Source organism: Canis lupus, chromosome 16, assembly GCF_011100685.1.
Source record: "Canis lupus familiaris isolate Mischka breed German Shepherd chromosome 16, alternate assembly UU_Cfam_GSD_1.0, whole genome shotgun sequence".
NCBI lineage: Eukaryota > Metazoa > Chordata > Mammalia > Carnivora > Canidae > Canis > Canis lupus.
This window is the reverse complement of record NC_049237.1, coordinates 24,816,266-24,840,017: the sequence shown is the minus strand read 5'-3', so window position 1 is coordinate 24,840,017 and position 23,752 is coordinate 24,816,266. Positions and strand designations below refer to the sequence as shown.

Below are 23,752 nucleotides of genomic sequence, written 5' to 3'. Positions count from 1 at the left end.
TGCCTGGGTCAGTTAAGTATCTGCTTCTGCTCAGGTCATGATCCCAGAGTCCTGGGATCCCCACATCCGGCTCCCTGCTCACAGGGAGGCTACGTCTCCCTCTGCCCCTTCTCCTGCTCCTTCTCTCTTACTCACTCTTTCTCTCTCTCAAATAAATAAATAAAATATTTTTTAAATAAGTATATGCAAATAAATACATACAAAGTATATACAATTACATCTCAATAAAGCTCCAATAAAAAGGGGAGAAACCTGGTAAGTGAATGAGTTAATGAATGAATGAACAATATAATGAATGTGAAGTGAGTATGGAAAGAATAAGTTAGTTTAGGCCAAGAAAATGTCAAAGTTCACTCCAGGAGACAGAGCAGAGAAGTGAAGATACGGCAGTGGGAATAGGAGAGGATCTCAGCAAGTTAGTAAACACAGAAGCCTGACTAGAAATGAGGGGGCTGTGTAAGAGAAAGAGAGCCATGTGACTATTAAGTAAAATCAGTTGATTTAACACCAGAGTTAGATTCGGTAGATGTTAGGAAGATGTTCTAGTTTTCCAAGCAGAGGAGCAAGTCTATGACTGCAGTGTAGAAGGACTAATCTTCAGAGTTAAACAACTGAAGCTCCCAATTAAAGTTGGGCCAAGGGAAATGGTTTAAACCAGAGAAGGAAAACTAGATTTGGTATTAAAAGGTCAGTTATGGGGGAGGTAGGCGGGGGGGATGGGGTGACTGGGTGATGGGCACTGAGGGGGGCACTTGACGGGATGAGCACTGGGTGTTATGCTATATGTCGGCAAATCGAACTCCAATAAAAAAATACCAAAAAATATAAATAAATAATAAATAAATAAAAGGTCAATTATGTGAGAAGTTTATGAAATCTTTCACAGAGTGATGAAATCCTTGAAATCTATCAATGAAGCTTCTGCTATGAGGCAAGGGAATATTCAGATACTTTTTTCAACGGCAGTTTCACGCCGTGGTTATAGGTTTCTCTGATAATGAAAACTGAATATGCTAACTAAATTTGAATTACTAGTACAGAATTCCAAAATGTGTTCAACTGCATTAAACAGGTTGGAACCACTCTAGGCCTTTCAATCAACTGAAGGAGAAGAGAGGGACGAAAGGAAGATGGAGGAGAAGAAGGAGGAGGAAAATGAGGATTGATAGAAATGGAAATATTTTATCTATCCCATGGTCCTTCATCTAAGCATGCCTAAGAAAGTGTTTCATCAATGTGATTGGCATCTATCAGGTGTGTCAGGCAGAAAGGCAGTTTGGGGGCCACTAGGTAAAAGTATATCACTGATCTAATCTTAACCAATTTTGATTGAAGGAAAACCAGTTTCATATACACGATTCTACCACCCTCGGTGATTAGGTAGGATAGAACCTCAATCCCAATCACCAGCCCAAAACGAACATAAGTCAGTAGAGAACCCACCTAACCCAGCTAACACCTATTTATATTGAAGATCAGATTTCACATCTTTGGGGGATAGCTTTCCAGGTGTGGGTTGTAAGACATGAAATTTATAGGCTGGGACAGGTGGGCTAAAAAAATAGAACTTTATTTTCTTTATTCCTATTTTGTAGCAAGAGGGGCCAAAAAAAATTTAAAAACTCTTAAATTTGTCCATTCAAAAAAAAAAAAAGACTTCCAAGCATTTTAAAAGTCTGGGTTAGGTTCTAAGCAGAAATCCAAGTCTTGGAAGAGTTTGTATAGCATTTGATTTATGTGAAGGAGAACTGGGTTCCTATCTGGCATCCTCCTGGGTCTAGCTTGGGCTGCCTAGTCTCTGGGCATCTTGTGCTGGTATTCAGTGAGGTGTGGCAAGACCCACCTGGTCCTTTTGGACACCATGGTGGCAACAAAGTAGAAATCTGCATGCCCAGCCATAGGTCCTTCCATTCTGCAGCCTCATCACTGCCACCCCAGGCTCCTTCCATGTCACTGGATCTCTTGGCCCTCCCACATAGGGTTCTCTGGCTTCCTAAGTCACAGGTGTAGACTGCAGAACAGGATATTTGGAGGCACCATCCATGGCCCAACAGCCTTGGCTCTCTCATCTGCCACCTGCATGGCACCTCTGTTGCTCTGGTTCCCAGTTCTATGCTAAAAGAGGGACTTGTGGTCTCTATCTTGAGAAGCATTGAGCAAACTACCCTGCCCTAGCATTCTGGATGTGTTCACTATCCCTCACTACCAGGTTCTTCCCGAAAGAATATCAACATATGGATGTGTAAGGAGGGGGGAGTAGACATATATGCAATGACATTAATATGGTTTATTGTCTTTAAATTCCTATTTTACCCAGGTTCTTCTTCTCAAGTATCAACAGTTACTTGTACTTTCCCTCCTGTTTCCCAGGGCAAAAATGAATGAATGAATGAATGAATGAATGAATGAATGAACTGTTTCACCACCTAGCCTTACTGGTCAAGGACTATAAGGAAAACCTCAAGTTAAAGACAAAGTACAGGGATGCCTGGGTGGCTCAGTGGTTGAGCATCTGCCTTCGGCCCACAGCATGATCCTGGGTCCTGGGATCGAGTCCCACATTGGGCTCCCCACAGGGAGCCTTCTTCTTCCTCTGCCTGTGTCTCTGCCTCTCTCTCTGTGTCTCATGAAAAAATAAATAAAATATTAAAAAAAGATAATAAAGACAAAGTACAGAGAGAAATATTTCCTAAGCACTACCCTTTTACACAATGTATGAAAACTGTTTAATTTGTCTACTCCCCTAGACTAATAGTTCAGAGGTTGACACTGTTTTACCATTTGAGAATGTTCCCAACTGCAAATACTGAATATTTAGGAAAACAACTCTTAGGAGGTCTTATGAATCAGTAAAGAAGCATCAACTGCAGAGATAAACACTAGTAGACATTTAATGCAAAACAGGACCAGATGATGGAACAGGATAGAAAATCCGGAAATAGCCACACATACACATAGAAACAACTGATTTTTGACACAGCTACAAAGGCAATAACGTGGAGAGAGTCTTCTCAACAAATTGTGCTGGAATAACTGGATAATCATATGAAGAGAAAAAACGAACTTAAATCCATACGTGTGGTAGGCAGAATAATGCTCTTCCCAAGATGTCCTTACCTAATGCCCCCAAACCCAAGGATATGTTAAGAGAGTGAAAAGGCAAGCCACAGAATATGGGGGAAAAAAAGAGTGTAAATCGTATATATGACATAGGACTTTTCCCTAGAATACATTAAAAAAAACTCTTAAAACTCAATGATAGGAAAACAAACACAAATACATTGCAAAAGACTTGAACAGATACTTCAAGAAGATATAGGAATGGCAAATAAGTATATGAAAAGATGTTCTAATTTTCTAGTCATAGAAAAATAAAATTTATAACCACAAATAAGATACCTCTATACAAGTGTTGGCAAAGATGTGGAGCATCCCTCATATGCTACTGGTGGGAACGTAAAATGGTACAACCACTTTGGGAAACAGTTTGGCAGTTTCCTAAAAAGTTAAACACTAGATATTTACCCGAGAGAAATGAAATCATATGTCCATACAAAGACTTGTAGATGAATGTCCGATAGCAGTTTAATCTGTAATAGCCCCAAACTGGAAAGCAGTCCTAAATCTGTCCACAGAATAAACGAATGACAGGATACTCAATTCAATGGAATACTACCCAGCAACAAAAATGAATGAATTCTTGATAAAACAACAACAGATGAATCTCAAATGATGCCTATGTGAAAGAAGCCAAACAAACAAGCAAGAAGTACACACTGTGATTCATTTTATATAACATTCAAAGAAGTACAAACTAACATATAATAGCAGAAAGCAGGTCAGCGCCTGGAGAAAAGGAGCTGGGTAAGGGCAGGAGAGAGGGATTACAGAGGAGCTTGTAGGACATGCTGAGGATGATCAATGTTCACAGTCTTGATTGAGAGGATTTCATGGTTGCACACGTATGTCAGAACTTATTACACTGTTCAGTTCAAGTATGCTCCGCTCATTGTATGCTGTTTATATTTCCATAAAACTTTTTAAAATACAGTAAGAGAAAATTTTTAAGATATATAAAAGGCAGGGTAAGGCATCGGTGCCAACAGGCTGTATCAGGCAGGCTCCAGCAGCTGAGGGCAAGGCGGAGTTCCTTTGGCTGCTCTGCAAAAGTGTGTGCTGAGTCAGGTGGAGCCCCAGAGGTCACGGAGGGGAACCTGTCCTCCCAGCCGCCCGAGGGATGTACAGACTGGGCGCTGGATGGACATCTCTGCGGGAGGAGGAACGGTGACCCCGCAGAGACCTGAGGACGGATGCTCGGTAATAAAGCCCAAGCAGGGTCTCCGTCCCCTCCTTCTCCCGCCCCCTTGCCAAGAGGATCCCCAGGCGTCTGCTTTCTGCTTCCAATTTTGTGTGAGCAGTTCGTTTTGTCCCGAGTCGGGCGGCACCCACAGGTAAGCCAGGACGTCAAAAACTACGTCGATCACTAGGGAAATGACACGACACGGATATGACACAACAGGGAAATCCCGAGTATTGGACCGGGGCAAACGAGGGGAGCGTGCAGCAGCCGTAGCTTCCCGGGCCTCGCCCCGCCCCGGCCCGGCCAGGCCCGGCCTCTTCCTTCCGTATTGACGCCCCCGGGCGGGGCGGGGCGGGGCGGGGCGAGGGGCGGGGTCGGCCCGGACCCCGCCCACTGCGCCTCCTCACCGCAGCGCGCAGCCTCACCAGGGTCGCTTTACGGCCGGGGCGAAAGTGAGTCCTCTCCTTGCGATAGAGGCTGAGCGGAGGGGCGGGGAAACAAGCTCTTTTGCGGCAGGACGTAAGTGGCGCTGTGGGCGGTGCGACTGCAGCTGGAGGGCAGAGGAGGCGGGTTCGTGTTTCCCGGGCCGAACCGGGCTGCGGGGGGTGCGGGGCCTGGCCCCGGGCTATAGCTCAAGTCCCGCGGGGCCAGTATGGGTGAGGGGGAGTGGGGCGGGGCACGCCTCGCGCCACCTGGGCCCGTGGGGAGGGGCTGGGGGGCGGGCGGGCCGGAGTCTCGGGTCCAGGCCGGGGATCTGACCCGAGGCTGTTGTCCCCCCAAACCCGCAGCGCGCCGGTCCTGTCCTCGCCATGAGGCCGCAGCAGGCGCCGGTGTCCGGGAAGGTGTTCATTCAGCGAGACTACAGCAGCGGCACACGGTGCCAGTTCCAGACCAAGTTCCCCGCGGAGCTGGAGAACCGGGTACGCACCCTGTCCCCGCACCTGCTCTGGGGCGATGGGGGCGGGCCTCCTCAGGGCAGACACCGGGCCCGCGGTGTGCCTGGCGGCGAGGGGAGGGGAGGCGAGGCCCGGACGCGGCGTTTGGAGGAGGACGAATAAGACCGACCCCCGGGTGTGGTGACCTTACAGAACTCTGTGGTGCCGAACCAACCAGCCGCCTTCTTCCCCCCGCGCCTCCGCCCCGCCCCACCCCCACCCCCACCCCGGGTTATTGACAACAGTGATGAGGAACTAATTCCTGAGGTTCCAGCCACCTAGCTCAGCACGTTGTAAACTATATCCTCCCACCTCGCCAGGAGAGTAATCATCATCGTTCTCGTGATTGGGGTTCCTGGCCATGGTGCTGGTCGCCCTGCTCGGCAGAAGGGGTTTATTAAATTGCTGTACCAGGCAGTACGGACAGGCCTGCTGGGAACCTGAGCAACGTGGAGCATTAGATCGGCCTGGACAGGGAAGGATCTCAGAACAAGGCCTGACACTTGCAATTCCCGGTTATGATCCCCGGGAGCCACCTGTGTTTTGTTGGCTTGCATATCAGAATTGGCGTCAGGATATAGGTCCCATAGGCAGCCCTGCACCTAGAAATGGAAGATGGAGCTGTGTTTCCTCTTTCTTCAGACTCGGGGAGAAATTCTTTGTATTTTATTTTAAAAATACAACGAAGTGAGCATGTGTGAGTTTGTTTTCTCTTGTATCTGAATGTGCTCACCCACCCAAAGAAAGAGCTTTTGGTCTTGAGCCATGTTACCTTGCATTCTGTTTTCTTTTTAGAGATCAGTTTCTGGTTAAAGGGGAGCAGGTTTTCTGCTCTTTTCTGCTTGATGGGGAGGGTGAGGGACTGAGGTGATTAGGTGTGTTGTGGGTGTGGGAGTAAGAAATACTGGTCATGGGATAAGTGGGTATAGAGGAGTCTGTACAAGAGAAATGTGTAGCAGTCCTTTAAAATCAGCTTGTAACAGGTAGATTGCTCTACCTGAATGCCAAGTTTGGAAAATCAATGTGTATCAATCCTAGTGTCCTTCGACTTAATTTATAATTGTGGTCAGGTTAGTGACCCAAGTATGTTTCTTTAAGTGCAAATGAAAGATCAGGTATGCTTTACAGGGATGGTGTGTGGATGAGCTTGTCTGTGAGATGCTGTATTAAATGCTGCACTTTGCCGTCTAGATGTTGAGTTAACTCAGCTTGACACTGGGTGGACATTTCCATCATGGTTTCAAGAGATAGAAATTGAGCAAGTTGCCTGTTGTCTACCGCTACTGAACGTTATTTTTAAAATAACTTAACATCCTAGTTAACATGTTTTACGTGTTAGGACTTGTATGAAATGGATCAAATGTTTTATTTGTAAGCCTGTTATGGAAACTCTGACTTATACTATTTATGTACTTTCAAATCAGAGTGTAAACTCTTCTTTCTACCACACTTACTTGGATGTTATAAGATTCCTTTGTTTTTTTTTTGTTTGTTTTTTTTGTTTTGTTTTGTTTTGTTTTATGATAGTCACAGAGAGAGAGAGAGAGAGAGGCAGAGACATAGGCAGAGGGAGAAGAAGGCTCCATGCACCGGGAGCCCAATGTGGGATTCGATCCCGGGTCTCCAAGATCACTCCCTGGGCCAAAGGCAGGCGCCAAACCGCTGCACCACCCAGGATCCCGATTCCTTTGTTTAAAGGTTTTATTTATTGTTTGTTTGTTCGTTTGTTTAAAGGTTTTAAAGTCAAACTTCCAACTCATAACTGAGCCAAATATATATATGCAGATATGCAGGACCAGACATTAGCCTTCTACTCCATGTGTGGTAGAGCCTTTACTTTATAGTCTGGATTCTGAGAATCTCCACGGATTCTTACAGGAAATTGATGTTTCTAAATTCTGGAGTCCTTTTACTTCTTTGACTTCAGATTATAGCCTAGAACTGCTAGGCTATAATGTGACTCTGAGTACTAACTATAGGGAGTGTTACTTGGTGCTATTCAATTGTGTCTTTGAGGGTGTTTTTTTTTTTTTTTTTCTTCCTTTTTTTTTTTTTTCAGTGTTTGGGTTAAAACACTAGTTTATGCTTTAAACTGCTTGGGAGAGCTTTGATTTTTCTTTTAATGTATTGAAATCAAATTTAAATTACAGGTTTAAATTTTCCTTGCTTTGTTTGATGGAAAATTAAAAGGTTTCTGTCTTTGTTTCTATACTACTTACCCTAGAAATTGTACTGATTGCTCTGCCACTGGGCTGATTTTCCTCTGGGGAGAACATCACACTTGGTAATTTAATAGAGGAAGAAACTAATATACAAATGTTTTGTATTACTTTAAAGTATTAGATACACTTACATTTGTACCCTTTAATCTGGGAGGGAGGACAAGTTCTGCCTGTTAACAAGTTTACTTCTGCTGCTGCCTGGTAAATGTAATACTTTGATGCTTAACTTTGTTGTCAGGACACTTCTTAAAGAGAAGTGTCTTGACACTTTATTCTCACTTTAGCCAAACTACAGGCATGTTAGGTACCCTTGGTCTGGGTGGGAGAGAAATAAGTGAACTATATAATTTGAAGCATTTGTTCCCCTACATACCTTTAAAAATTTGTGTCTATATCCAGTTGGTAGAAATTACCTTTGACTTGTAAGCTTTGATTTGTGATCACTTTACGCTTCAGCACCATGCTTTCTACCACATAGTTCAACAGGAAACAAAAATTCTGGGAAAACGAGTCAGATTCCTATTTCCATTCTGATTTTCAGTGTTTTTTACTCAAATTTGTATTTGGCTCCCACTTCACAAATCTCCCAATTTTGAAATAGCTTCAGTATCAGTCTTCAAGTACCCAGGGGAGAACACTGACAGGTGGTCTTCATAGTGAAGGGAGTGACAGAAAAATGCCCACATTTGTTCTCGTGAGCCCTTGTATGTTAGGTCCTTTGCCTTTACTGCTGACTACCACGTTTTTTACCTTTCCTCCCTTTTTTAAAATAACCTTTCAAAGAAATGCTTGACTTTTTACATTTCTTTTTTATTAAACTTTTTTTTTAGTCCTTCACCTTGGATTTTTTTTTTTTTAAATGATCTATGATTTACCTCCATTATAAAGCATTACAGTATTGGGATAACTTTTTTAAGAATTCATGATTCTGGTATGATCAGTAATTCTGATCTGAAAGAAATAAAATGTTTATGGGTTGGATCCCATAGTTTCAAATCACACTATATCCAAAGATATGTAAATAATTCAGAGAACTTTCCTTATCAGATCATGACATTTCAGATAGGTCAAACGTGAGAGTTTGAAATTATTTAGACTTTTAGGATTTGCTGATGCGACAGATGGAAGTTGTTAACTTAGGCATAGTTAGTGAAGATAACAATTTATTATAAATATTTTTTCACAGAGTGAACAGAGTCCGTTTTCGGGGAATGAGAACTCTGACATAGATTCCCTAGATGACCATTCAAGTGGTGGCTCAGTGCGGGAATGCTGCCCTGGTTCTCAGCATCATCTCCACCCACCCAACCCCTGTCAGAAACTCTGAATATTCTGGAAATTAAAAGTAGCTCCTTTGGAAAAAACAGGAGAGCCGCCACCACTTAAAGTTCACATTAAAGTTTTTCGTGCCATTGGCTCATTGAGTCCTCATAGTTTTTCCACACAACAGACAAAACAATGATTGCAACTGCTTCTAACCTAAAGGATTTTAATTGTTTAAAAGTGATGATCATAAATTGTTTTACATTTTAAAAAATTATGTTCTTGGGACTATTTTGTCTCCAACAGTATTTTGAAGTTCTTTGACTTTCTTTTGAGTCTTTGTATAAGACTTCACAAAAGTGGGGCACCTGGGTGCTTCAGTCAGTTAAGCCTCTTGATTTCAGTTCAGGTCATGATCTCAGGGTCAGGAGATTGAACTCTGTCAGGCTCTGTGTTGGGCAGAGAGAGGCTTAAGATTCTCTCTCTCTCAAAAAAGGACTTTATAAAGGAGGGAATTCGTATGTAAGGAGTTACTCTTTTCAGGAATAAGGTAGATGTGTGAGAGGAGGCATAGAGTAAGGACAGATAAACTGTCCTTTGTTGCCAAGAACGATAGTTTTGCGTGAAAAGCTCTACTAATTGAGTGAAAGTCCTAGGGTAGAGCACTGAGATTTGAAATCTACAAAGTACTGTTAGGAGAAAAACGTGAAAGCAGGAGAGGAGGTTAGAGTGAAAATGGATGACAGTGGTAGTATTAGTGTAAATGTGAGATAATGGTGTCACTGAATAGAAGGGTAATAGGAATGATTTGATACAAAGAGAGTTGTGTGATAGTTTGAGATTTTGCCTTGTTTAGTGTGAGCTTTCAGTAGATTCCAGTGTTTAGGGACTCAATTTAAGATTACCTGCTCTTAAAAGCAAGAGAGGCAAACCAAGAGACAGATGCTTAACTGTGGAGAACAAACCGATAGTTACCAGAGGGGAGGTTGTTGGGGGGCGGTGAGGGAAATAGGTGATGGGGTTTAAGAAGTGCACTTCTGGGCAGCACTTTATGCTGCCTTTATGGCTCAGCGGTTTAGTACTGCTTTCAGCAGGGCACAATCCCAGAGACCCGGATGGAGTCCCACGTCAGGCTCCCTGAATGGAGCTTGCTTCTCCCTCTGCCTGTGTTTCTGCCTCTCTCTCTCATGAGTAAATAAATAAAATCTTTAGGAAAAAAAAAAAAAGTGCACTTCTTGTGATGAGCACCAGGTGTGGCATGAAAGTGTTGAATAACACTTTTATATACCCAAAACTAATATTACACTGCTAGCTAACTGGAATTTAGATAAAAACTTAAAAAAGTAATGAGATTACCTGCTCTTTCCAGTTAAAGAGAATGTCTCCTTCCTTTCATACCCCTGCCATACTTTAAATATGCCTTGTCAATTTATTACCTATTTATATTTACATACATGTTCTATTTGCATGACTGTCAACTCCTAGAGGACTGAGACAATGTCTTATTCATCTTTCTCTAAGGCCTGTCCTAACATCTGATGATAGATGCTCAATAAATGTGAATATAAGTGGAAGCAAAGATGGCAGGATTGTATAATTTTTTTAAAGATTTATTTATTTTAGAGAGAGAGAGAGAGCACATGCCAGCAGGGGAGAAGGAGAGAGACAGAGAGTATCAAGCAGACTCAGTGCTGAGCACAGAGCCCAGCATGGGACTGGACTTAATCCCATAACCTATGAGATCATAACCTAAGCCACAACCAAGAGTCGGATGCTCTACCAGCTGAGCTACCCAGGTGCCCCAGGATTGTATAATTTTATTATTACTTGGTACTCAGTATAAAGAATAAAGAGACAAGATATTGAATCTTGAAGATATCCAGTGTCCATAAGAAGGATAAGATGAAACAAAGACTAAGCAGTTTCAGTAACATAGGTCCCATTTTAATCACTTAAAATGTTTGCCAACTATTGGATAAGAATGTTGATGAAATAGCAGAATGAATTAATGATAGCAGGCATAACTGAGTGATTGATCTTTTTTTCCAAAACTTACTTTTAACTTCTTTTTTCAACACAGATTGATAGGCAGCAGTTTGAAGAAACAGTTCGAACTCTAAATAACCTTTATGCAGAAGCAGAGAAGCTTGGAGGCCAGTCGTATCTTGAAGGCTGTTTGGCTTGTTTAACGGCTTATACCATCTTCTTATGCATGGAGACTCATTACGAGAAGGTAAGGTAACTTTGTTCTCACAAAATCTCTTAAAATCATATTAATTGACATTTATGTTTACTGGTGACAGTTGCCATAAAACTTAAAGGGGCAAAAAAAAAAAACTTAAAGGGGCATGTATAGTAATAATAATAATTCAAATTCTGCTGTTGCTTCTGTGTCTGGAGCACATAGTAAAGAGTCCCGAGTTTTTCAGAAACTGGTCAAAACTGATGTGTCAACATGGAGTTAACATACCAGTGTTCAAATGGGCTTACACTTAAGAAAACTGTGGAAAATCTATATTTTCATTCTGTCTAGCTTTCTCAGAATCCTTTTTACTTATCCTGCCACTTGCTTTTTTTTCTTCTCTTTCTAACCTGCTAGACATGGAGTTGCCAGTTTCTCAACTTAGATGTCCAAAAGGCAAACTTCCCACCTCCCCATTTTGTTTAATAGCACCCTACCTTTCTCAGTACCATCTTAAGGTATGGAGGATGAAAAAGAAGGGAAATATTTTCAGTTGTCAAAGACTGAAATATATTCCATTTTCTCATTATTAACTTTTCATGATTTCCTCTGCCACCGTTCTAATATATTCCCTGATTACCTGTCTCTTAGACTATTGAAATAGTCTGATGAGTTTTATTTCTTTCATTCTTTTATTTTTCTAAACCATTTGCTTCTGCCTTCATAAAACACTGCATTGCTATGGCTCCTGGATGGCTCAGTCAGTTGAGCTTCCAACTCTTGACTTCAGCTCAGGTCATGATCCTGGAGTCCACTTGAGATTTTCTCCCTCCTCTGCCCCTCTCCACACTCACCTGTTCTCTCTCTCTCTCTCTCTCTCTCTCTGTCGCTAGAATAAATAAAATAAAATCTTAACAAACACTGCGTTACTTTCTCTAGCACTCTTACAAAGTCAGAGGCCTTCCCTGGCTTCCATTTATTGCCAGTGAGTGATGTTCAAGCCCTTTCTCCAACGGACCTCCAGCTTACATTTCCAGCTCTGTCTCCCAGCCCTTCCTCACTTTGTCTTTCAGCCAAACTCATTCACTCACCAAGCACACCCTCTGAGATTTTCCTTTACCTACAGTTCCATTCCTTCTGTGTTCAAATCTCACCAGCCCTTTATGTCCTGCCATCTAACTTTTCCTTATGCTTCTAATTGGAATTTTTTCTTGCCTTTGTATCCCCACAATACTGTACTTATGTCTCTTTTCCTGGCACTTAACCTCTCTTGACTTTGGAGTGAAGCAGTTTGCATTTTTATTTGCCCTTCAAGTATGTATTTTTCTTGAGGTCAAGGACATTGCCTTAACCATTTTATGTCCCTCTTCATGCCAAATACCAAGCCCAGGGTGTGTTAGGCACTCATTGAATGTGTGTTGAATGAATTTAAGTTAATCACAGTACACTCCTAATATATCATTTAATTTTGAGCATTTTTAGCAGCTGAAATGCTATAAAGATAACTCTATAATACTCCACCTAATACAAGTGTGCCTGTGATGTCCTAGACTCTGGAGAGCAGATACAGTTGCAGCTAAAGTATTTTTGGAGTTATTGGCTGAAAATGCTGCTGCTGCCAGATGCTTCATTAGCATCCTGACATGAATTGTCTTAGTTTTACTGAAAGAATGTATTTAATAACTAAATTAGTAGTTTATATTTTTTCTATACCTTATAGAGAAGTAGCTAACTTTCATTCCTCTTTTAACATTCAAAATCAGAAGTTTTAAAGGATCGGTATTTGTCTTAGCAGTTTCTCTTTAATAGTACATTTGCTGAGTGAAGGGACAAGAGATTCATTCATTTCATAAATATTTATTGAAAACCTACTATGGGGCAGCCCAGGGGGTGGCTCAGCGGTTTAGCGCCGCCTTCAGCCCAGGGTATGATCCTGGAGACCCAGGATCGAGTCCCGCGTTGGGCTCCCTGCATGGAGCCTGCTTCTCCCTCTGCCTGTGTCTCTGCCTCTCTCTCTCTCTCATGAATAAATAAATAAAATCTTACAAAAAAAAAAAAAAGAACACCTACTATGTACTAAACAGTGTGCAGGGGATATAACAGGGCAAATATGATTGCTGACATGTGGTGTTTATAATTTAGTAGTAACAACAGATGCAAAAGAAACAAGACCAACTCAATTATAAATGGTGGTAAGTGTCTTAAGGAAACAAACTTTCCTGTTTGTTTCCTATTAAATATAATAGGAGAGACCTAATTTAAATTGTATGGCCAGAAAAGGCCTCTGAAGTAGTAACATATGAGCTGCTATGGGAAGGATGCAAATCCAGGACCGTTCAGATAGAGAGATGAGTGTGTGCAAAGGCCCAGAGAGCATAATGGGTTCTGGGAACTATAAGAAGGCCAGTGTGGAAGGAGAGAAGTGGAGAGAGGGGCCAAAGATGAATTTGGAGAGGTAAGGAGGAGCTGTATCTTGTGTGTAGTCCATGAAAAGATGTTTAGATTTTATTTTCAGTGCCAAGGGGAAGCTACTGAAAGGTTTTAAGCAGGAGAGTGATACAATTAGGTTTTCATTTTATTTTATTTTTTATTTTTATTTTTTTAAAGATTTATTTATTTATAATAGACATCGATCCCGGGACTCCAGGACCGCGCTCTGAGCCAAAGGCAGGTGCTAAACCGCTGAGCCACCCAGGGATCCCCATAGTTTTCATTTTAAAGCAATCTCTTTAACCTAGGGGAAAAAAAGATAAAAGTGGAAGTAGAAACCAGGTAGCATGCTCCATAGAAATCCAAGCAGGAGATGATTATAGCTTGAGCAGGGACTGGAGCAATAGAGATGGAAAGAAGTGAACAAATTCAAGGAATATGTTGATAGTGAAATACAGATTTGAACCGGAGGCCATGTAGGAGAGGAGGGTAAGGCTGAATCCAAATGGATAGAAACTAGGCCATCCGGGCGTGGTCATTTACCGAAGCACATGGTACTGCCAATTTGAGGTGTAATTATGTCCTCTAGAGTATTTTGTTCATACTTAGTGGAGTAGTAGATAATTGAGTTGTCATCACACTATAGTTTTACATTTGTTGATAAGATTTTAACTAACTTTTAATCAATGTGCATTTGCTGAAATAGATACCCCCTTCTAATGTCAGTTGTAAAAAAAAAAAATGGTAATTGGGTGCCAGCCAAGTCAATTGCATTAATTATGGAATCATGGACAAATTAATCTCTGAGTTCTCACACCTATAAAATGGGTGCTAGGGCAGCCCCGGTGGCACAGCGGTTTAGCGCCGCCTGCAGCCCAGGGCATGATCCTGGAGACCCTGGATCGAGTCCCACGTCAGGCTCCCTGCATGGAGCCTGCTTCTCCCTCTGCCTGTGTCTCTGCCTCTCTCTCTCTCTGTGTCTCTATGAATAAATAAATAAAATCTTTAAAAGAATAAAAAATTAAAAAAAATAAAATGGATGCTAGAATGTAATGCATTTCCTCACATATGGTAGATGCTTAATAGTATTCTCTTAAGATAAATTTAAAAATTAAATTAGTGTATATACATATATACACATGCTAACTTATGTGTTTATATATATATACACACACATACATGTTTTAATTAGATATTTGTGAATAGTTTTGTTTTTTTTTTTTTTTTCAGATATAAGTAATCTTTTTTAGCATCTGCTAGCTTATTTAACTGCTTAAAACATTTAGCAGCTTTTAATTAAAATCCCTTTGGCTATTGGGTTGCCTGGCTGGCTCAGTAGAGCATGGGACTCCTGATCTCAGGGTTATAAGTTCAAGCCCCACATTGGGTGTGGAGGCTACTAAAAATAAATAAATAAAAATCCCTTTGATTATTAATCTTGACAGGCAGTTCTCTATATCAGAAATAGAGTGGAAATTGATCCTAATATATGTTTTAACTTGGGATCATAGGCAACATGGAAGGTATTACTTTATAAGTCTAATCAAGGTTTCTTTCTTTTTATGGAGTATTATAAAGCAAGTAAAGACCAAATAAAATTAGGGGTGCCTGGGTGGCTCAGTTGATTAAGTGTCCACCTTTGGCTCAGGTCATAATCCCAGGGTCCAGGGATTGAGTCCTGCATCTGCTCCCTGCTCAATGAGAAGTCTGTTTCTCCCTCTTCCTATGCGCCTCCCTCCCCACTCATGCTTTCTCTCTCTCTCTCTCTCTCTCTCTCTTTGCTCTCCTCTCTCTCTCAAATAAATAAAAAAATAAAGTATTTTGTTAAAAAACAAATAAGATTAGTTTTAAGAAACCAAAATTTAGGGCAGCCCTGGTGGCTCAGCAGTTTAGCGCCACCTTCAGCCCAGGGTGTGATCCTGGAGATCCGGGATCGAGTCCCACATCAGGCTCCCTTCATGAAGCCTACTTCTCCCTCTGCCTGTGTCTCTGCCTCTCTCTCTCTCTGTGTGTCTCTTGTGAATATATAAGTAAAATCTTTAAAAAAAAAAAAAAAAAAAAAAAGAAACCAAAATTTAAGGCATGTCCATATTTTTAAATAGGTAATTTTATTTTAGAAACTGGACATGAATAACTAGATCATGCAAAGTGATTAACTGGATTGATCATAATTAAGATGTGTACTTATACTTTTTTTTTTTACTTTTTTTTACTTTTTTTTCTTTTACTTTTTTTTACTTTTTTTTTACTTATACTTTTAAAAGAAAACTTTAAATATATTTTTGTAGTTTTGATAAAAATCATATAAGAACAGCTGCCCTCTCCATCTATCAATTTGTACATTAGGAATTTCTAGGCTATTATTTACTACTTTATGAAAGGACAGGATTGAGTCATTTAGTCTGTATTGTTTTAAACACTAAAATTTTAGTCTACAAACAGTAAGCCAAATATAATAGTGCTTATACTTTGTCATGTGGGTTAAATTTTTTGAAATTGTAAATAAGCCTTTTAAAACTCCCTAGAACAATCATGCTTTTTTTTTTCCTATAATGTGCTATTTATTGATTTAAAATGAAGATAAAGACTTCAGTGTTATTTCTCTATTGTTGCTGCCCATTATAATTAGGGAACAAATGGGCTTGTAGAAGCTTCTCCTTTCAGTAGCTATCTGCCTTGTTCATAACATCCCTTCTGCCTGTGTGCTATATCGTCTATAAAAGGAACAAATTAGAAGGAACTTCTATATTTTCTGAAAATACTGTTCTCACTTAGCTTCTCTTAGGATATTTTTTCTTGAACATCTGTATTTTTTCTTCAGGATTTCTCCAGTTTAATATTCTCAAGGAGGATAATAGTCTTTATTGAGGTTTGATCGTGTTTAGCTTTGTAAATGTTAAAATACAGATTGAGGTTTTGTTAGGTATGAGGATAACAGAGATAATTTTCTTCAATATTGTAGATTGTTTTGACTCTGATTTACCAAAAATAATAAGCTGACTAAAATTTCAACAGTTTTCTTTCTGAACTTATACCTAAGTGCACATGAATGTTATTAAAGTTTAAATAAAAACCTTGCACAACAGAGTTATGCTTCAGTCAAACAAAAGCATGCTCTTTCTTTGCTGGTAACCTGTACCCAAGGAGAGAGGGAAGAAAGCTGTTCTGACAGAATCCTTTCTTTGACTTTTCTGACTGCCCCCTCTAGTGGAAATGGACTAGAGTAAGGTAGACCGATTCTCCAATTTCCAGTTCTGGCAGGTGAGCCGAGAAAGGAATTGGAGAGAAGATTGAGGGTCCTGAGTTGGGCACCTCCATGGGCTTCTTCCTTCTGTTTGTCATTTTAGCATGACTGACAAACTGATAGAAAGCTAGAGCCTAAAAAAAAAAGAAAGCTAGAGCCTAAGATGGCTTTTTTTTTTGCCCATAAAGACCAAGCATCATTCAAGTTCTTTCAAGTTGAAAATAGGAGAATGATACTTGTATTACTTCAGGTAATTAGGTAAAAAAAAAAAAAAAAAATGTTTTCTTTAGAAGTGGTATTCTTAATTCACTCCCTAAAGAACCCTGCAGACGGCTCTCTTAATAACATTGTGCTCTTTTAGAACATGAAATTATAGTATTCCCAAAGATGTAACATGAATAAACATAAATTTTGTTTTCCTTAAATTAGATAAGTCATTAGACAAACTACCTAGTGGTTTAAATTCTAAATCATCTTATCCCATGGCACCTAAATTGCAGCGTCCTCATTTTGTTAGTTTGCCCTGGTTCATTGTAGACACACACTTAAATGGTTTCTTAATCTCTAACTGTATTCTCAGACAGTTCTTTTTCACTTATGATGTGATCACATTTATCCGGGACTTTAGCATATGCTGGTAGTATGAATTTAAGAAAACACATAGTAATTAAAGAACTGGATTAGAGCCTTTTTGAACATTAGAGCCAAAAGAGGGTTATGATGACTTTGAATCTGAAAAAACACATGTAACTCTTTGATTTTGTATATAGCTATTAAGATTTATTTTCTTCTAGCTTATCTGCCTCAAAACTGCCCTTATTAAAGCCTAGAGATTTGGCAATTTCCAGAAGTTCCTCTGTATCCTATCTGGTTTTTGTCTGCATTTGCTTTGACTTTTACAACCTTAATGCTAAACTTATAAACTGAAGTTCCCATCAAGGACACAAGGGCAGACTGCGGAGTAGCATTATATGCAATGGTGAAATTGATACAAGACACTTGTCATCAGAACCTCCATGCCTGCTGTCACATGCTTTTCAAAGGAAGGAAACTTTTCAGTTTTAATCGAACTAGGCAATCTCTTGTTATGGGCCAACTTTGTATCATTACTTAAAGTTGACAGAAACATACAAAGGAGAGAGGCCGGTTCTTAAGTGTTAATGGGAAAGGCTAAGAACTACCCTTGGTATGAGGAGGTGTCGCATTGACCACACTTGATGCGTGGGAAGGAGCAAAGTACAACCAACTTTTGTGTCTATAATCAGCTACTTATTTCTCTATCTCCAGGGCTGAGAGGACAGCAGGTAAGGAGCAGGGGCTGGCGCTCTTGCTTTTGTGTGCATCAGTGCTCATACCACACTGAAGAGCCTGACATGCAGAGTCCATTAGGCTGTGCCATGTGTCACATACAGCCAGTGTGTGCCAGATACTCAAAGTGTGTCCCTTCATACAAATATCCATTTCTTGTTTTAAAAACTAATTCCACTGCCTGAGTATTTTGAGATCCAGCTGATACTTAATGGGAAATCCGATGACATTTGTAAAAAGCTATGGTGTTTCTTTCCCTCAGGTTCTGAAGAAAGTGTCCAAATACATTCAAGAGCAGAATGAGAAGATCTATGCTCCCCAAGGCCTCCTCCTGACAGATCCCATTGAGAGAGGACTTCGAGTTGTATCTTTTTTGCCCAGATCATAAGGTCTAAATATCTATAAAAGTTTGATGGTACTATTTGGCATCTACTAGATAGAGAAAATTTAACTCCCTTCTCTTGTATTTGCCCTAAGAATCTTATGTGTGAATCGCATACCTACCACAAGTCTCCTGTCTCCAACATTTTTCCTAAAGCATGTTTCCTTCCTTTGCATGGTCTCTGGATTGTTTGATATTCTGGTTACCGTCTTTCTTGGTGGTTCTGAGGGCATCTTGTAGTAATAATGGGGGTGGCATGAGTAATGCATTTCAGCTGCAAAAACTCGGACCCTAAAGCCTCTTTGAAATGCATAAACTCATAATGTGTGGTGAGACTTGTCATCTAAATGAATTGCAGTTCCGTGGGTTCATCTGACTAGTTGAAATCAGTTACAGCTGCCAGATGTATAATTTCATTACCTTTGACATACTGTGCATATTTTTAGAGGCAGTAAGCTTTGAAACTCACCAAGTAAATTTGGTAAATAAAATTGCAAAAAAAAAAACTAATTTAGCTTGATAACTAGAGTAATGAGTAAAATAAATTTTTTTTAAAACCTAGGTCAGATTATCCCAGGCCTTCCAGCTGATAATAATTTCAGCAGTTTTATTTTACTCTGCAGCAGTGATGCTTAAACTTTCAGAGGTCATGAACACTTTCCCAAGAAAAAGTTCGCAAATAATTTCAGGACATTTTGAACCACTGAATTCATTACCTTCTTCAATTCTCAGCTAAAAACCCTCTTGTTCTCCAGCATAGCATCTTTTTTCAGAATTTTTTTTTCCAAAAAATAAATAATGCTTTGGGGAGAATTACATTTCTCAAAGTTTTCTCTAAGGTGGAGAAAGCATCATGTTTAACTTAAGTAAGAGAGAGCAAAGGAAATTGAAAGCAAAGTCTATGTAGATCATATACATGCTCTTGCCATCGTCCCCTTTATATGTTCCATCCTACAGTGTGTTTTCTTAACAGCCATGCTGTTAGATTGAAATCACCATTTATGAAGACAGAGGCATGAGCAGTGGAAGATAAACCGTAGAATTAAAGGTAAAAAAAATCATGTGACTTATATGCAGTTTATGTAATTTGTAGCATGCATGAATATTCTTCCCTGAATGGTAAATAAAACATTAGATAATGGCATATTCTCTGTTTTGGCTTGATATTTAAAATGTGTCTATAACCTAAATTCTATTTGGTGATTTAGAATTTAAGCCTGATTTTTCCTCTTTGTATTGTTTTCAGACTGGTTTTGTTGTTACTTTGCTTTAGTGGTGTTTTCTTTTTGTTTGTTTTTGTTTGTTTGTTTGTTTTGGTGGGGGAGGTGTTGCTTTAATATTTCAAAGCAATCCTAGACATTTAAATAGTTGGATTTTGCATATAAAAATTGTTTAATAAAAAAAAATAAATAAATAAAAAAAATAAAAATTGTTTAAGCAATTGCCCTGCCTATATGATGAATGGCTTTAATAACCAAAGAAACATTTCAGAGTTGGAGGGGGAGATTCTGAATATTTCATCCATTTAAGTGGTTTCATTGCCCTGTAGGAGAAAACTTACCCCTGGTGGTTAAAACCATAAATCTGATTCTTTTGTTTAGAATATTTATGTTCTTAGATATCCATATAATGACCTTGAAGAAGTGAGAAACAAGTTAGCTAATATTGATAGGAGGGTAGAAGAATCATGTGGAAGCCTTATTAATACAGGAGCACAGTCTTCTAAGTAACAGAAAATCATACTTCACTATTTCTGCTGATTTCATATGCTTTCTACAGAGAGTGTTCTGCTGCTGTATTTTCCTAATTGTGTGCAGGTGTTTGTCACTAACAGGCAGCACAGAAACAGATCTGCCAAAGCAGACATCCTTCTCCTTCCCAGGGCAACAGAAATAATAACTGCCATTTCAAGGGCACCTGCACTGTGCCAAGTGTCATACAAATGGTATTTCTCATCCTTACAAGAAGTGTGCAGAGCATTTCCTCCATGTTACAGATGAGCAAACCGAGGTACAAATAGAGTAAATGGTGTTCTCAAAATTATACAGTTTAACACACTGTGGGATATGAACCCAAGTTCGACTGACCATAAAACCCCTGTTTTTTACACCATACATCCTATAAGTACTTGCAGCAGCAGAAACAGGGAGAGGGAAGAGTTCATCAGATTATTCTAAGTGCTTATCTTCCCCTTTTCTTTTTCAAGACTTTCTTTAAAAATACATTTTGTCTGCCCTGTACAACTTATCAAATCCTATAAACCAACCAAATTCCAAAGCTGCCTTCTCTTAGCACTAGTGAAAGTGTCACCTGAATTCTTTGACTTTGAAAGCCAAAAATCTAAATAATGATATCCTCTGCCATGTGTTTTATTTCTTTAAAAAGGCCTTATTTGGGAACACTTAGTGTTACTTGTTCAAAGAATTGCTCGTGTACAACTTCCAAACTGACACTTCTCAGTTGTGCAACCAGGAACCTTAATGTGTGGTTTTTGTTATGTGCCATTGGAGTAAGTTTGTTTTATCAATTGCAGCTGCGTTGGCTTGGCACAACGCATTTGTCATGACTCACTTTGCAGCTATTACTGCTAGATGTAATGTTTTTCTGAGGTGGCATGGGGTTTTGAGCAATTACACACCAGAGACTAATCTATCAATAGTCAGGCAACTGTGAAATTTTGAAATGGGAAAGATTTATATTAGGAACTCCTGGATAGTTTCATGAATGCAAATATTTCTGTTCAATTTAGAGCTGTGTGTTTTTCAGGCCCAGGATCTAGTGTGGGTGGAGGTCTTGGAGGAGAGGGAGAAACTGTAAGAATACTCAATTCAGTTCTGTGGTTTTTCTTAAGTCTCCATGTTTTCTGCAAATGGAAGTATTAACATGAGAGTTAATGATTTAACCAAAAAATACACAAATCATGGAGATGGCCTTTATTAAAAGTGTTTAAAATATCTCTATTAAAGACTGATGGTGGTTTTTTTGGGGGGGTGAATGGGTGACGGGCACTGAGGGGGGCACTTGATGGGATGAGCACTGGGTGTTATTCTGTAAGTTGGCAAATAAAAATAAATAAATAAAATTTAAAAATAAATTTATTATAAAGTTATAAAAAATAAAAATAAAAATCAGAACATATCAGTACCGGGTCACAGTAAATGAGCACTGACGAAAATAGCTACCTTTTGTGGGTGCTCATTATGTGCCTGCACTGTTCTAAATGCTTACTCCTGATTATCACAGCGGCCCTACAAGGTACGTACTGTTACCCCAGTTTTCTCAGATGAGGAAAATCAGGTGCAGAGAACCTAAGTTACTTGTCTAAGGCTGAAGACTAATAGGTAGTAGTAGTCCAGGCAGCCTGGCCCCAGATTTGCCACTTCAGCCTGTGTTCTGCTATACCTCTTGTGACATTGTCCAGAGACTGAAACAGGCAGAGCTTGCATTTCTAGACTGTTGAGCGATGTCCTTAGTCAGTACAGGTCTAAGTATTCTATTATAAGTTGGTGTAGGAGCGATGTTTTAGAGGTTATTTTAGCATCCCTTTCTAAAACTTCTACTTTTTGTATCTAACTGCAGATCCCACCTCCAGCTGGGACCCTCATCTATCCACTGGCCAATCGCAGAGTGTCCCCTACCTCCTCTCCAGAGCATCATTCCTTTGTATCTGCTGCCAGAGCCACGGTGCCATATACTCCAAGGACTAACTTTCTAAAATTCCACACGTGGAGTGACCTCTAGTCGCTCAGCATCCACTTTGTGTCTCCAAATTGTTTAGGACTCTGTAATCTTTTGATTCATTTCTGAGAAAACACAATGAAGTGTGTCACTTTTTTTATTCAAAGCCATTAATAAAAGATGCCGTTGGTTAGCCCAACACAAAGTTTATTTCTTATCTGCCAACCAGTACCAGTGGTTCTCTTCATTCCTTGGGCCAGCTTCCCAGGTAGCTCTAGACTTCAACAAGTCATATCTTAGCCAGTGTTCACTCTTCTTTCCCCCAAATTAATAAAATGCTTTCCTCCCAGATTTTGGCAAAAGGTAGGCTGTGTCTATGGTTTTGCTAATGCATCTCCCACATTTCAAAGAACTACCAGTTTTGCCATGGCTAAACTCTTAAAGATCTGTTTCTGCTGTTCAGTTTCTCAAACTGAAACTCATTGGAAAAATAATGTATAATGTTATTTGTTTTATTATAGCAATTATTCCTAATTAAAGCAGTATTTAATGCAATTTCCAGTTATTTTTCTTTGGAGAATTTTATTATTGCATTACCTTGAATGTTGGGAAGATGTAGTATGTGTTGCGTGTTCCTTACAAAAAATAAGTAAGCACAATAAAGTGGATGCTAAACCATCAAACATAAATGTCCCTGCTGTGTCCCTGAATGTGTAATAAGCAAGTATAATAAATATTTTAATTATAGTTTTGTTATAAATATAACTTATGAGAAAAAAATTTGATAGGAATAATACTGTATATTGCTAATTTTTAACTATCCCTACTGGCAAACCTTATGATTCATAGACTTTCCTCATATACAGTATTCAGTGCACAGAAATCTTATGATTGGTTCAAGTACAGTAAGTTCAGTGATTTCCAACTAAAATTCTCACATCTGAGTCAGTGTTTCTAGTTCTTTTGGCTGTATGTTCTTAGTATCAGGGTTTCTTATGCCCTTCATTCATCTTTGGGGTTTGAGAGCACTGTTTTTGGGAAAAAGTTCAGAAATATATTAGGAAAGAATGAAACCGTTAAAAGTTTTACTTGCAGAGATACTGTAGGTGCTAATACTGGATTTAAATCTTTCAGATTTAGTTTCTTTTATGGATCTTTTATTCAGTAAATCCCATCGGTCTGTGTAATATTTTAATTGTATAAAACTCCTTTGTTACTTTATAGCCTGTAATAATGTGTCTGTCTGCCTTTTAAACCTGTTGCAATAACTTTGCTGAAATAACTCATTAGTAAAACTTTTCTTAAACAAATTGTCTGTGTCATATTTGGTGTGGTTTGGTAAAGAGATACGGCATTAAATTTTTCAGATAAACAATACAGCTAGAATCACTGCAACTTAATATTTCTCAACAAACATCTTAACACTCATCACACTTTTCAGTATTTTACAAAAGGGGCAGATATGTTAGCCAAATAGATAAAAACCAAAAAATATTTCCTAATAAACTAAAAAATATTTCCTGATAGTAAAAAATATATTCAACTAAAGTTAAGGATTAGGATGTTTCGTTAGGAAAAAAATATCAGTTATTGTTACTATATTGGATCATCTGATGACTCTTTTTTAAGATGAAGTGCATTTGTAGAGAAAACCACATATAAAAATATAGTCCAAAAATTATATATAGTCCATATTCTGACTTTTGTGAGAATTTTGTTTTTTTATTCATTCATGGGAGAGAGATAGAGAGGCAGAGACACAGGCAAAGGGAGAAGTAGGCTCCCCACAAGAAGCCTGACATGGGACT

At 39.4% G+C, this 23,752-nt stretch overlaps 1 protein-coding gene across 3 annotated transcripts; it reads left to right on the top strand.

Moving 5' to 3' along the window:
• Window positions 1-4,723: 4,723 nt before the first annotated feature.
• GOLGA7 (golgin A7) lies at window positions 4,724-23,254 on the top strand. 3 transcript variants are annotated; one of them, XM_038559970.1, is made up of 6 exons: window positions 4,724-4,819; window positions 5,089-5,220; window positions 10,801-10,953; window positions 18,147-18,248; window positions 19,252-19,314; window positions 21,846-23,254. In XM_038559970.1, the coding sequence occupies exons 2-5, from the start codon at window positions 5,110-5,112 to the stop codon at window positions 19,297-19,299; spliced, it is 414 nt and encodes a 137-aa protein (XP_038415898.1). In that variant the 5' UTR covers window positions 4,724-4,819; window positions 5,089-5,109; the 3' UTR covers window positions 19,300-19,314; window positions 21,846-23,254. The 3 variants fall into 3 exon arrangements, with proteins under 3 accessions (XP_038415898.1, XP_038415896.1, XP_038415897.1); XM_038559968.1 differs by having other exon boundaries at window positions 4,804-4,870; XM_038559969.1 differs by lacking the exon at window positions 4,724-4,819 and adding an exon at window positions 4,849-4,956.
• Window positions 23,255-23,752: the final 498 nt, after the last annotated feature.

Excerpts from the sequence above, each read along its gene's own strand:
- GOLGA7 (XM_038559970.1), top strand. The coding sequence starts at position 5,110 with ATGAGGCCGCAGCAGGCGCCGGTGTCCGGGAAGGTGTTCATTCAGCGA. Across the intron at positions 5,221-10,800 it reads CCGCGGAGCTGGAGAACCGG|ATTGATAGGCAGCAGTTTGA; the intron begins GTACGCACCCTG and ends TTTTCAACACAG. Across the intron at positions 18,249-19,251 it reads TTGAGAGAGGACTTCGAGTT|ATTGAAATCACCATTTATGA; the intron begins GTATCTTTTTTG and ends CCATGCTGTTAG.